The sequence below is a fragment of the Lithobates pipiens genome, unplaced genomic scaffold, assembly GCF_037356315.1.
Source record: "Lithobates pipiens isolate NorthernLeopardFrog02 unplaced genomic scaffold, aLitPip1_a1.2 Scaffold_8, whole genome shotgun sequence".
In the NCBI taxonomy this organism is placed as follows: Eukaryota; Metazoa; Chordata; class Amphibia; order Anura; family Ranidae; genus Lithobates; species Lithobates pipiens.
This window is the reverse complement of record NW_027507903.1, coordinates 176,986,778-176,999,132: the sequence shown is the minus strand read 5'-3', so window position 1 is coordinate 176,999,132 and position 12,355 is coordinate 176,986,778. Positions and strand designations below refer to the sequence as shown.

The 12,355-nt window shown below is 43.8% G+C and overlaps 1 protein-coding gene across 3 annotated transcripts in view; it reads right to left on the bottom strand.

Annotated features, from left to right (window-relative positions):
* Positions 1 to 496: 496 nt before the first annotated feature.
* Positions 497 to 12,355, bottom strand: part of LOC143962932 (pendrin-like) — a 178,816-nt gene continuing 166,957 nt past the window's right edge. For all 3 annotated transcript variants that reach the window (XM_077472433.1, XM_077472431.1, XM_077472432.1), the window contains exons 20-21: positions 12,088 to 12,180; positions 497 to 756 (exon numbers count right to left, since the gene is read on the bottom strand). In XM_077472433.1, coding sequence (XP_077328559.1) covers positions 697 to 756; positions 12,088 to 12,180 — 153 coding nt within the window. In that variant the 3' untranslated portion in view covers positions 497 to 696. The remainder of the gene's footprint in view (positions 757 to 12,087; positions 12,181 to 12,355) is intronic.

Below are 12,355 nucleotides of genomic sequence, written 5' to 3'. Positions count from 1 at the left end.
TACATCTAACGTCTATGGGTAACTTTCCCAGGTGAAAAACTAGATGCCCATGTTGCATTATTTCTGTTCAGATTGTAACTCCACCTCCAACATTGTAGTTCTATTTTGTTTCGTTTATATCTATGTATCACAATTCTGAATCCAAAACATATCTAATTTTATATTTTCCATTTATGGTGAGCTTGTTCTACACTGCACAGTCAAAAATGTTTCAATAACCTAACACGTTTCCACAGGCTAGCTATTCTTGGTCCTCTGTACTGTCAGCAGCGAGGTCGATACATAAACATTATTGCTTTACTAGGCTTAGCACACTTTGGTCAAGACCACAAATAAAAAATGGTGCATGCCAAGGCTGCTTCTTAGTCCAAGTCCAGCTAATTTTAAGCTGGAACTAACTAAGCCCGATTCAGTAGCCAGGAGAATTCTGCAAAAAACCTGAGGTTTGTGGTATGTTGCCTGTAGATTTTTCATACTGTATATATTTCCTGAGATGTATGACCAGCAAAATTTATTTTCACTGTGGTTTCATAAGAGTTTTTTGCACATGACTTTTAAATTGATGTATTCCAGCTTCTATAACAGTAGCATTAATTTCCATAACCCACAATGCATTTTCATTGATATATAACTGATTGCTGCATACTGGTCCTTATTCTTAGATTGCAAAATCTTCTTAGGTTGCAAAATATTCTTTTAGCTTCTGTTGTTGGGATATAAATTGGAGAGATTGCCACCACTGGAGTCTTCGAGTTTCTGTTTTGTAAGAAATAATCAAATATAATAATTAATCATGCAATATAAAAAAGGTCTTCAGGCAGTGCGATGAACAATACTGAAGTAAATATTGCAGTAGGGCAAAGAAACCAGCCCGATGACTTTTTAATATTTTCTGATCAGTGTTTGCTGTTTGGGTGCTTTGTGCTACCATGCTGCTCTTCCGAACAAGCCTTTCAAGTGTATTAGAAACCCAAACTTTTGTTTCTGACCCCTGTTACAGGAGATCTCTCCACAGTGAGGGAATTTTCACTCTTCAATTGTCGACAGAGCATGTTAACTCTTTGGCAAATTTTCTATCACCTTTTTCCTTTTGTGACAACTCAAACATTTTGGAATTCCCATCACTTTTAGTACCAGAAAGTGGTCACCACAGGACAAATACAGAGGGTGAATCTCCCCAGTGGAGACGCAGAGAGCAACAAAGACCAAAGAGGCTCTATTCTTCCAAATTTCTATCCAACTCAAAGTAAAGGCTTTTTACGCAGACTTTAAAAAAAAATTACATTTTAAAAGCATGGTACACAAATACGGTGTGCAAGATTTTTATAACATTAGTTAAGTGTAGGTCATAAATTGTACAAAACACTACCACAATCACTGCAGGGAAAAGGACACATGAGGTTAATAGAGAAATGAATCTGCTCCCCTTTAAATTGAAATCAAAGTTTATCTAAAATATATGAAATTCTGAGTAAGGAAGTAGAACCCACCCTATTTGGGGAAATGGAAAAAGGAAATAGGCCCCCTTAGAGATGAACCCAGGAAAAAAATCTTAAGAATAGCTTGTTTTTCCTCACGTGACACTAGGATAGTGGAAATGTGCTATAAACTATTGGCAAGATGGTACGTGACCCCTCAGTGAGTGTATAGGCTCGGAGCTGATGGCCCTCCAACTTGCTGGAGAGGCTGTGACACCCCGGAGGCCTTTGCACATCTGTGGTGGGAATGCATAAAGATACAACCTTATTGGGAGGGAATCATAGGAGCAGTTTATCAAATAACGGGCAAACGGATTCAGAGGAGTCCCTGGAAATGTCTATTCCACGAGAAAAACTGTTTCCCAATATAAGAACATCTTAGTCCCGTATCTCCTAAACACAGCTAAAAGCTTGATTCCAGGTCTATGGAGAACCCAAGAAGCCCCGAAGATGAAGAATGGGTAGCAAGGGTAGAATGGGTGAGATCCATAGAGGAAACAATGCACACAGTAGAGGACTCACTAGAGGTATCACATAATATATGTGGAAAATGGATGGAGTTCAGAAAATCCTGTGGATATATGTCCATAATGGAGGCTTGGGGGGATTGGGGGTGGAAGAGGAGGGGGGGGGGTGGATTGCATTTTATTTATTTATTTTTTTGGGAGGGATTGGGGATATGGGGAGAATAAATGAACTGATGTAACAAGGAATTTCAATATAGAAATGTGATATACAGTGTATACTTGTTAATATCTCTTGCATAATAATAGAGAGAAGATATATATATATATATATATATATATATGAAATGTACATCCCATTTTATACATACATTTAAAGTCAACCTGCCAATAAGAGGAATATAAGGTCTACCACAGCTCAACTCCTGACAATGCTAGTTGCCTAGCTGTTTTGTTGACCCACTGGCTTTAATACTTCCTGAGTTAAAGTAACATAAAAGGTTACTTTTGTTTCCCTTTAAAACAAAAATACTTTTAAAACAGCTTACCTCTAAAAATCCTTTTCTTTGAAGTACATCATGGGACACAGAGCCATAGTAGTTACTATGTGGGTTATAGGCCATCTTCAGGTGATGGACACTGGCACACCCTAAGACAAAAAGTCCACTCCTTATATAACCCCTCCCAATACTGGGAGTACCTCAGTTTTGTAGCAAAGCTATACACGTGTATACCAAAATAAGGGAGGGACCCCTGTGTCCCGTGATGTACTTAAAAAAAAAAAGAATTTTACAGGTAAGCCGTTTTAAAAATCCTATTGTCTTATCGTACATCACGGGACACAGAGCCATAGTAGTTACTATTTGTGATGTCCCTTAGCAATGCCAACTGAAGAGAGGGAGACACAACAAAAGTAGGGCACTAAGAGACTAGAGGACTTATACTGCAGCCTTTTTGATAGACTCTGGTAAATGTATGGACTGAAGACCAAGTTGCGGCCTTGCAGATTTGAGCCATGGGGGTTTGGCGATGCACTGCCCAGGAAGCACTAACAGCCCTGGTGGAGTGAGCTTTAATATGAAAAGGTGGAATTTTCCTCTTTAAACCATAAGCTTGAGCAATCACTTGACAAATTTATTTAGAAATAGTAGACTTCAATGCTACCTGCCCCTCTTAGGAACTTCTGGCAACACAAACAAAACATCTTTTTTATGAATCTGAGCAGTCACCTTCAAATAGACCTTGACTACTCTCACCACATCAAGAGAATGTAGTGACCTTTCTTCTGCAGAACGAGGTTCTGGAACAAATGAAGGCAGAACAATATCCTGGTTTAAATGAAAAACCTGACACTACTTTCTGAAGGAAATTAGGATAAGGACGCAATACAACCTTATCCTTATGAATAATCAAATATGGCTCTTTACAAGAAAGAGCAGCCAACTCTGATACTCTTCTTGCAGAAGAAATGGCAACCAGAAAAACAAATTTCCTTGTCAAAAGGACCAAGGGAATACATTGTATCAGCTCAAAAGTCTGTTTCTGTAATGCCGACAGGACTAAATTCAAGTCCCAAGGGTTCAGGGGAGACCTAACCAGAGCATTAATCTGCGTTACCCCCTGAATAAAGCCTACGAACCAGAGAGTGTGATGCAAGTGGTCGCTGAAATGGATTCACACCAGGAGACATATGCCTTCCAGACTCTATAATATATGACTCTGGAGGCCAGCTTCCTAGCATTAATCAAAGTGGAAACTACAGAACCTGACAGCCCACGGTCTTTCAGAATGCGGGTCTCAATAGCCAAACCGTTAAATTTAGCGCTTGTAAAGTAGGATGGAATACTGGACCTTGCGAGAGAAGGTCGGGCCGCGGTGGTAGTGTCCACGGGTCCCCTACCACCATCTTTATGATCTCTGCATACCAAGATCTCCTGCGCCATGCCAGGGCCACAAGAATCACCTGCTTCCCTTCCCGCTTGATCCTGCGAAGAATGTGCGGAAGCAGCAGAACAGGAGATAACGCATAGATCAGTGAAAACTGATCCCACGAAAAAACTAAGGCATCTGTTTCCTGCATGTCAAAGTGTAAAGTGTAAGCGCTAAGCAATGAAAATGACTCAAAATAGTGAAACTTAAAAGTGAATACCAAAAAAAAATGGGAGCTGAGCCTCACCTGAACACAGAGCTTGGATTCCAAGAGGACCCCTGGGTGGGACCCGCAAATGTCTCCATAATTCACCTCCAATTGTAGAGCTGCAAGCTGTGTGGATGGTTTATGCGACTGCCTCTTCTAAAACTGTGACTGCATGAGCTGCCTAAATACATGGCTTTCCTGGCTAACAATGGACCACATCAGCCACCTGCCAGAAGAATATATTCCAGTCCCCTACATTGAATGAACTATTTGCCTTGGGACCCATTTAAGGATGGAATGCTGAATCCAGTGCCGCAGTAGTTGGAATCATAAGCTATTGTTGACCCCTTAGATATAATTCTACTCGGGTCATTTCCATCTGGTAAGCCTGCGCTTCTTAAGGTGGTGAGAGCTACACTGCGGTGGAATTGTTTATGGTCACAGTAAAGCGGGACTCTTGTTGTCACCGAAGTTCGCTGGGATTCACATCTGCACGTCTATCTTTATCAATATATGGACTTTATTGCCTATATATTTATTACTTTGTTATCCTCAGATTTGGGTCATGTTTCACTAATAAGTTATAGTTATATGTATACACTATATTAGTTTTTTTTTTTTTTTTTTTGGTATTCACTTTTAAGTTTCACTATTTTGAGTCATTTTCATTGCTTAGCGCTTACACTTTACACTTTGACATTTTTATAGCTAAAAAGATCCCAGTTTTAGCGTGTTGGCAGCCTTTTTTTTTTTTTTTTTTTATTTCTTCCACTACTGCGCAGTGTTATTGTATATATATAGCATCTGTTTCCTGCATGCCAGCTGATCCTTTGTCCTCGACACAAAGTTGTCTATCTTTCTGTTGATCCTGGATGCAAACAGATCCACATCCAGGATTTCCCCATCTTTGACATATTCGCAAAAAGATGTCGGGGTAAAGAGACCATTCTCCCGGGAACAACTGTTGGCAACTCAAGTAGTCCGCCTGCCAATTCCCTATTCCCGGAATGAAAACTGCCGATAAGCGAGGAATGTTGTCTTCTGCCCAGGATAGGATATGATTCACCTCTCTCTGAGCCGCACGACTCCTCGTGCCCCCTTGGAGATTGATATAAGCCACTGTTGTGGCATTGTTGGATTGGACCCTGACCGGACAATTCCATAATCTAAGCGTCCAGGCCTTCAGGAACAGGCGTGCTGCCTGAATCTTTAGAATATTAATGGGCAAGGTCATTTCGGTTTTGGACCATTTTCCTTGGACAGATGCTTCTTCCAGAACTGCTCCCCAGCCCGGAAGGCTGGCATCTATTGTCACCACCGTCCAGGTAACTGGTAGGAAGGACTTTGCTTTCTGAAGATTATTGGATATCAACCACCAACTGAGGCTTTGACACACATTGGGGATAAACACATCGGGAAGTCTAGAGCTTGGATCTTTTTGTTCCAAGTTGACAGGATACTGTTTTGCAGCAGTCTCGAATGAAACTGCACATAAGGAACGGCCTCGAATGAAGCTACCATCTTTCCCAACAATCTCATGCAAAGTCGAATAGAAATATTCTTCTTTGCTTTGACCACTTGAATCAGTTCCCTTATGGAACTGATCTTTGCCTGGGGTAAGAACACCCTCTTCTGAGCTGTATCTATGATCAGGCCCAAGTACTGCAATCTCCTTGATGGTTTTAAGGAAGATTTCTCTAGGTTGAGAATCCCTCTGTCTGTGGGATCCTTAAATGCAGGAGTCCCCTCTACTGGGATCGTGGTTACTTTATTGAACCTGGATACTGGGGGGTCCACGACCGGAGGAGCCGACCACATTTTGAGAAGGCTCTCCTCAAACGGGTAGCGCACCGCCATGTATCTTGGGACCGAAAAGGTCCGTTGCGGGCGACCCCATTCCTTCTAAATTAACTTGTCAAAATAAGTCAGATACGGGAAGACCTTAGGTGAACGGGCTGGCTTACGGGACCCAAAAGGGAACGCTACCTCAGTAGAGGAATCTGCTGGCTCCTGGATCTTCAGAGTATCACGCACAGCTGTGATAAGTGCTCCAACAAGCGCTCTGTCGCGCATGGACCCGGATGGGGACTCCTCCTCACTGTCCGAACGGTCCTGGTCAGCATCATCTGACAAGACAGAACAGGGGTCACCAGCCTCAGCAGGGCCAGAGTCTGCATCAGAGCTCTCCCCAGAGGACGGGGGGCACTTTTTAGCACCTTTGCGCCCATGCACCGCCTCCATCTTGGCAATGAATGAATTGAGGACCGCCGACAAGGTGTCCATGAGCACCACACAGTGCGCAGGCGACCCAGTTGCAATTGCCTGGATTTCGGGGGAAGAAACACCAGTTTCTGAAGCCATGCTGACCATACCCTGTCTGCTACCTGAAAGGGACTTAGAACAGTGACAGTCCCACCCTCCTTACTGCTGCTGGATGAGGGCTCTTTCCTACAGGACTCAACACCCTGAGGTGTTCTGCGCTATCCAGCAGGTAGTGCCTGTAGTCTCTGTTGGTTTCCAGGTGCAGAGGAAACAGCTCGGTGTCGGTGGAAGCAGCTGCAAATGGCGCTGAAACCGCTCTGTAGTGTGCTCAGGCTTAAAGAAAATGGCCGCCTAGCGTCCAGTATAAGGACATAAAACACAGGAAAAATGGCTGACAGAGCACAGGAGCACATGCTGCCGCTAGAGAACACGAATAAACTTGTTCAGGCTTCCAGAAAATGGCCACTGGTGTCCTGTATAGGGACAACCACAGGGAAAATGGCTGCTGAAGCCCAGAGAAGCATGCTTTCCCTTGCCCACACCTAAAATGGCCGCCGAATGCAAGAACCATGAGGGAGAGGGAGAAACAATGGCGGTGAGCACAGCGATGCACAGGACACAAGCACAGCCGTCAGACACCTTTAGGGGCATGAAAAAACAGGACCCAGGACCCAGCCAGCGCTACCCCCCCAAGTGAGAGCCCCTGCACAGACACACACACACCGCTCAGCAGCATCCCCCCAGGGAGGGGGAAGGGGACAGGGAGAGAAGAGAGGGAGTTGAGTTACCCCCGAATCGACCTCCCAGGGAATGCCTAGCTGCTGAGCCCCACCAAGGCAGGGAGAGCTGTACTTACCAGTTCTGAAGAGCTGGGAGACATTCCATTACAGACCCACTCACTGATCAGTACAGAGTGGCTGCTCGCCCGGCACACTGACGCAGACCTCAGTAGCCCAGTCATATGTGTGCCCCGGAGCATAACAGCTCGGACTGGGGAGACTACAAGGATAAGGGTATCCAGCCTGTCACCCAGCTGGCAGTTGATAGCAGATCACAGGATCAATCATCTTGCGCAAAAATCAAGTTGCTGCAGAAAAAAACGATGGACTGATGGGCCCGTCAGGGTTCCTAGGTCCTTCTCCTTCACTAGGCAAAATAAAACTGATGACTGCATAGCAGGCTGGAGGGTTGTTGCCCAGGGGACCGCCTGGGCGGAACTGAAAAGTTCTGAGTATTACATAACAAGTAATGCCTAGTATTCTCCTAAAGGTAAGCATAAAAAATCCAATGGCTAAGAAAGGAGCTGTGTCGGTCGAGACGGCCCGGAGGCAGATGTTCCTGGCACTGGAGAAGAAACTTGTTTAAAAGAAAAAAGCTTAAACTTCTTCTTAACTGGTAAAAAGGAACTTTTTCAATTTGGAAATTCTTTGGATATATTTATCTAGATCGTTTCCAAACAACCGTTCACCATAAAACGGAAAACTAGCCAAGAGCTTTTTGCATGGTGCTTCGGCTGACCAATTATTCAACCACAGAATTCTACGCATATGTACTAGCCTGAGCATAAGCCATGAGGCTTGGAGAATAAAATCGGATACCTCTGATATCCCGGCCAAATATTGGGCCTGTTTATCAGGAATAATCTTGAGCACCTCTTTAAATTAGTTTTTTTAACAAGAAAAAAACGCTGCCAGAGCAGGCTGAACCACTGAACCTGCCAGAGAAATATTGTTTTTAAATAAGAATTCCAACTTCTTATCTGTTGGATCCATCAGCATTTGAGCATTGTCTACAGGACAAGCCAAGCTCTTGTTCACAGAGGATATAGCAGCATCAATTGCTGGAATCCCCCATTTCTTATTAAATTCTTCCTCCATAGGATAAAGTGTTGAAAACTTTTTTGGAGGAAAAAACTGTTTATCTGGGTGCTCCCACTCAGAATACATAAGCTTTTTCAGTAATGAATGGATAGGAAAAGCATGAACAGCTTGAGGAGGCTTTAGCAAACCCAAACAAGAAGTGGGCTCATCGACTGACTCCGCTACTGGCAGGAAAAATGTGGAGCGGACCAATTCAGTGAGACATTGTACCAACAACCTTTCCTGTGAACCTGATCCATGCGTATTAGACTCTTCAGAAGAGGGAGGAGTCATCAGCCTCTTCCTTCTCCCCTGAAAGAAAAGTGTAATCTCTTGCCCCCTGTTCCTCAGTTTGAGGGTCCTGGGTAATAGACAGGGACCTGTTACGCTTAGTCCCACTCTGGGATGCGATTAAGGCATACATTTTTTGTTCTAATCCTAAAATGGTTGAGGAAAAAACCTCTTCAGTAATATATACAGGGGCTGCAGTGCTAAAAGCAGCTGCAACACCAGACGTCCTTGATGGCTCACTCTGACTAGCCAAAACACTCTCAGGGGAGGATGCCATTTTCTTAGAGGTGTTTTTAGGCTTCCTAGTGGCTGTAGAAGTCTTTCTAGAGCCTTTTTTTGAGGTGCTTTTACACCCCCCTTCCGACCATAGACCGATGCACAAAGCAGAGGTACTACCAGAAAGAACGCATCCACTGTTTGAGCAAGAGTCCAGCCCTGCCATTGCTATTAATGCTCAGCCTGATGCAAAAGTAAATGTGTCAAAAGGAATGACTGTGTCGCCAAACCTCTTTCATGCCCCTCTTGCTCTTGTGTCCCTCCACAGCTTGCAACAGTATCAATGGTGCTTTTAAAAAACACACTTTACCGCACTGGACATTGGAGGACGCCAATGCTGTGCTAAGCCCCACCCCCCTCCATTGCCTACGGCCCCCCTCCTCTCTTTTAAAAAGGAGCTTTCCCTCAGGAGCATGGGCCTCTGATCCTATGATTCAAACATTTCTTAGAAAAACTCCACTTACCTTTCCCGTCGCAGGGTTTTCTGTGGTTAAACCAACAGACCCAATCTTCACCCTTCACGGTGGGTTCCGGTAAACCTTCAGGAGCAGGGGATTCTCGGGGAAACCCACAATCCTGGACCTGTAATAACACCACCGCCAGTGAATCTTTATGGCCTTAATACCAAAAGTACTGGATACCAGGGTCCAGCTCTCTAAAAAGAGAAGCGTTTACAGGAAAAACCTTGTTTCTTCGGATACAAGGCCCGAGTACCATTCAATTTGGCCAAAAAAACACTTTGAATGGATCCGGCTGCATGGCTAGCCCCAGCAAGGATTGCTCCAGAAGAGCTCAGCAAAGCACATCTTTACTCGTGAGCAACACCTTAGACACTGGCAAAAAAACTGAGGTACTCCCAGTAGTGGGAGGGCTTATATAGGGAGTGGAATTTTTGTCTTAGGGCATGCCAGTGTCCATCGCCTGAAAGTGGCCTATATCCCACATAGTAATTACCACGGCTCTGTGTTCCATGATGTACGATAAGAAAAACATGTACTTACCTCCTCTGTGCAATTGTATTGCAAAGAACAGCCCTCATCCTCCTCTTCTGGGGTTCCCCCCGCCCTGGCGCTCCTGGTTGCTCCTCTTTGCCAGGAGGCCCCATAGGAAGCTGCTTCTTGTGGAAGCACTCGTGCGGGCTTGCTCCCAAGCCACCTTCTTTGTGTCCATTGACACAGACAGGGCGACTCTTCCCTGCCTCCCGCTTCCTTGTCACAGAATTTTATTGACAGCAGTAAGAGCCAATGGCCCCTGCTACTGTCAATCTGTGCAGTGAGCAGGGACAGAGCCGGGAGAGCCGCTGCTCTCATGCACAGTGCTGAACTGGACTCGGGCTCAGGTAAGAACAAGGGGGGTGAAGGGGACACGTGCAGCACAGGTTTTTTACCTTTAATGTATAGAATGCATAAAGCTTTACAACCACTTTAATGATCTGAAGCAAGTATGTATGAAAGAGAAATTTAGAAGTACTTATCTGCTTACTTGTTTCTGGTCAGTAACTTAAAGTATTAAGAACAGAAAGTAGGCATAACAATCAGGCAACTAACATTTTAAGACTGCACCTTCAAAATCAAGACCATCTTTAAAACTACAGTGTTAGTTTTTCCATAGATTCACAGTATTCTAAAAGTTCTGCAGTCTTTGCACTAGAGAAAGTTTGCATCTGATGGTGGGAAAATGGCCTATCTACCAAACGAGTCATTTTCATCTAAACCTGAAACTTTTAATGCCTAGTCAGCTTTACTACTGGGGCATGGGGCCCATGTTTACCCTCTCCTATATATCCCACAATAGAGTGGGATAGCAATCGGCAGGTTTAACAGGTGGTATGCAGGGCTGTATGAGGATGGAGGAGGTCCTAGGCCTGTGCAAGTACAAACTTTTAAAAACATAAAAAAAAACTGAAAAGGTGAGGCGTTTCCCCTGCTTGAGTGGAATAGCCCCTTGCCTTGCAATGTTTCGGTTCATATAAAATGCCCATTACCTGCATGGAGTCTGCACAACGACCAGTCTAAACTTTGTGCTTGATGGATTGAGATCTGAAGAATTTGAGGGCCAGTTAGCACCCTGAACTCATTGTTGTGTTCCTCAAACCATACGTGAACCATTTTTTGCAGTGAGACAGGACACATTATCCTGCTGGAAGGCCACTGCCATCTCTGAGGCCACAGCTATCAACAAATAAAATTTCCATAACGAATAACAAGTAACGTGCACATGAATAGCAGGCCCCAAGGTTTCTCAGCAATATATTGCCTCCACTGGCTTACCATGTTCTCATAGCTCATCCTGGTGCCATCTCTTCCCCAGGTAAGCAACGCACATGTACATCCATATTACATAACAGAAAAATGTGAGTCATCAGACCAGGCCATCCTCTTCTTTTGCTCTGTGGTTCAGTTCTGAAGCTCATTCCCATTGTAGGCTCTTTGGGCTGTGGACACAGGTCAGAATGGGCACCCTAACCGATCTGCAGCTACTCAGGTCATACACAGCAAACTGTGATGCCCATTTTTTCTGCTTTGAACACAACTTCAGGGACAAAGTTTTTACTTACCGCCTAATATATCCCCCACCCACTTTCAGATGCCATCGTAATGAGACAACCAATGCTTTTCACCTAACCTGTTAGTAAAATTGTGGCTGATCGGTGTAAATTCTCCCTGTGTTTCTGTTGCTTTCCTACCAAATCAAAGCAGTAGATTTATGTGTTTCTGACCAAACTGGTTCTATAGTGTGTATGTGTGTTCAACAGAGGCGCTAGATGATGAAGATGTATGTACCCTAAATTATGCAACACATCCAGAGGAAGTGAGATCACTTTGTAAAGGCTACAGAGAATTGGTGTATATGGGTAGTCCCCAAGACTAAGAAGTCAAAAATATCAATTCTAGGAAATTGATGTTGGCTATAAATTGTTCTAATAAAAGTAAGTGGTGCTAACGTTTTTGTGTTTTATTTACATTTGGCCCATTTCTGTTGTCCTGCAGGGTGATACTAAGCATTCTTTATCCTACTTTTTAGATTGTGCAACAGGTCCTGATTTTACCCTCTAAGAAAAGAGTTAGGCATTACTGCATAAGCCCCACCGGCAGTGGTAGTCAAGCACTGCAACATGCATGTACATACTGGAACAAAATGCTGGCATATGGGCTGATAGCTCTATGCCCATCATTCTGAGGGCGGTATCTGCCCTTTTTAAGGCCACACTAGCTTTACTTTGTTAAAACATCGCAATACTGTTATTCTGATAAGTTAAACACTGCAGTAGCTTTTTTCAAGCCAGCTATTGAAATAAGGATTCATAAAAAACAGATTACCTCTTCCTGACAATTTAACTTGATCTGTGCTGTCTTGTACCCTGTCAGTTCTTTCATTTCCACCAACTGGTCAGAGTCCTGTATGCATAATGTCTAAAAGTGAAAAAAAAGAAAACTGTATTTTTTTTTTTTTTACAGATACATGATTGATACATAACTTGCATACATCTCAGTTCATGATCTCATTAAATGTAATAAGTTCAGAAACCATCCTCCTCCAACTGTGAAGCATGCTGTGCTTCACCTCACTCTTAATTCATGTTCACAT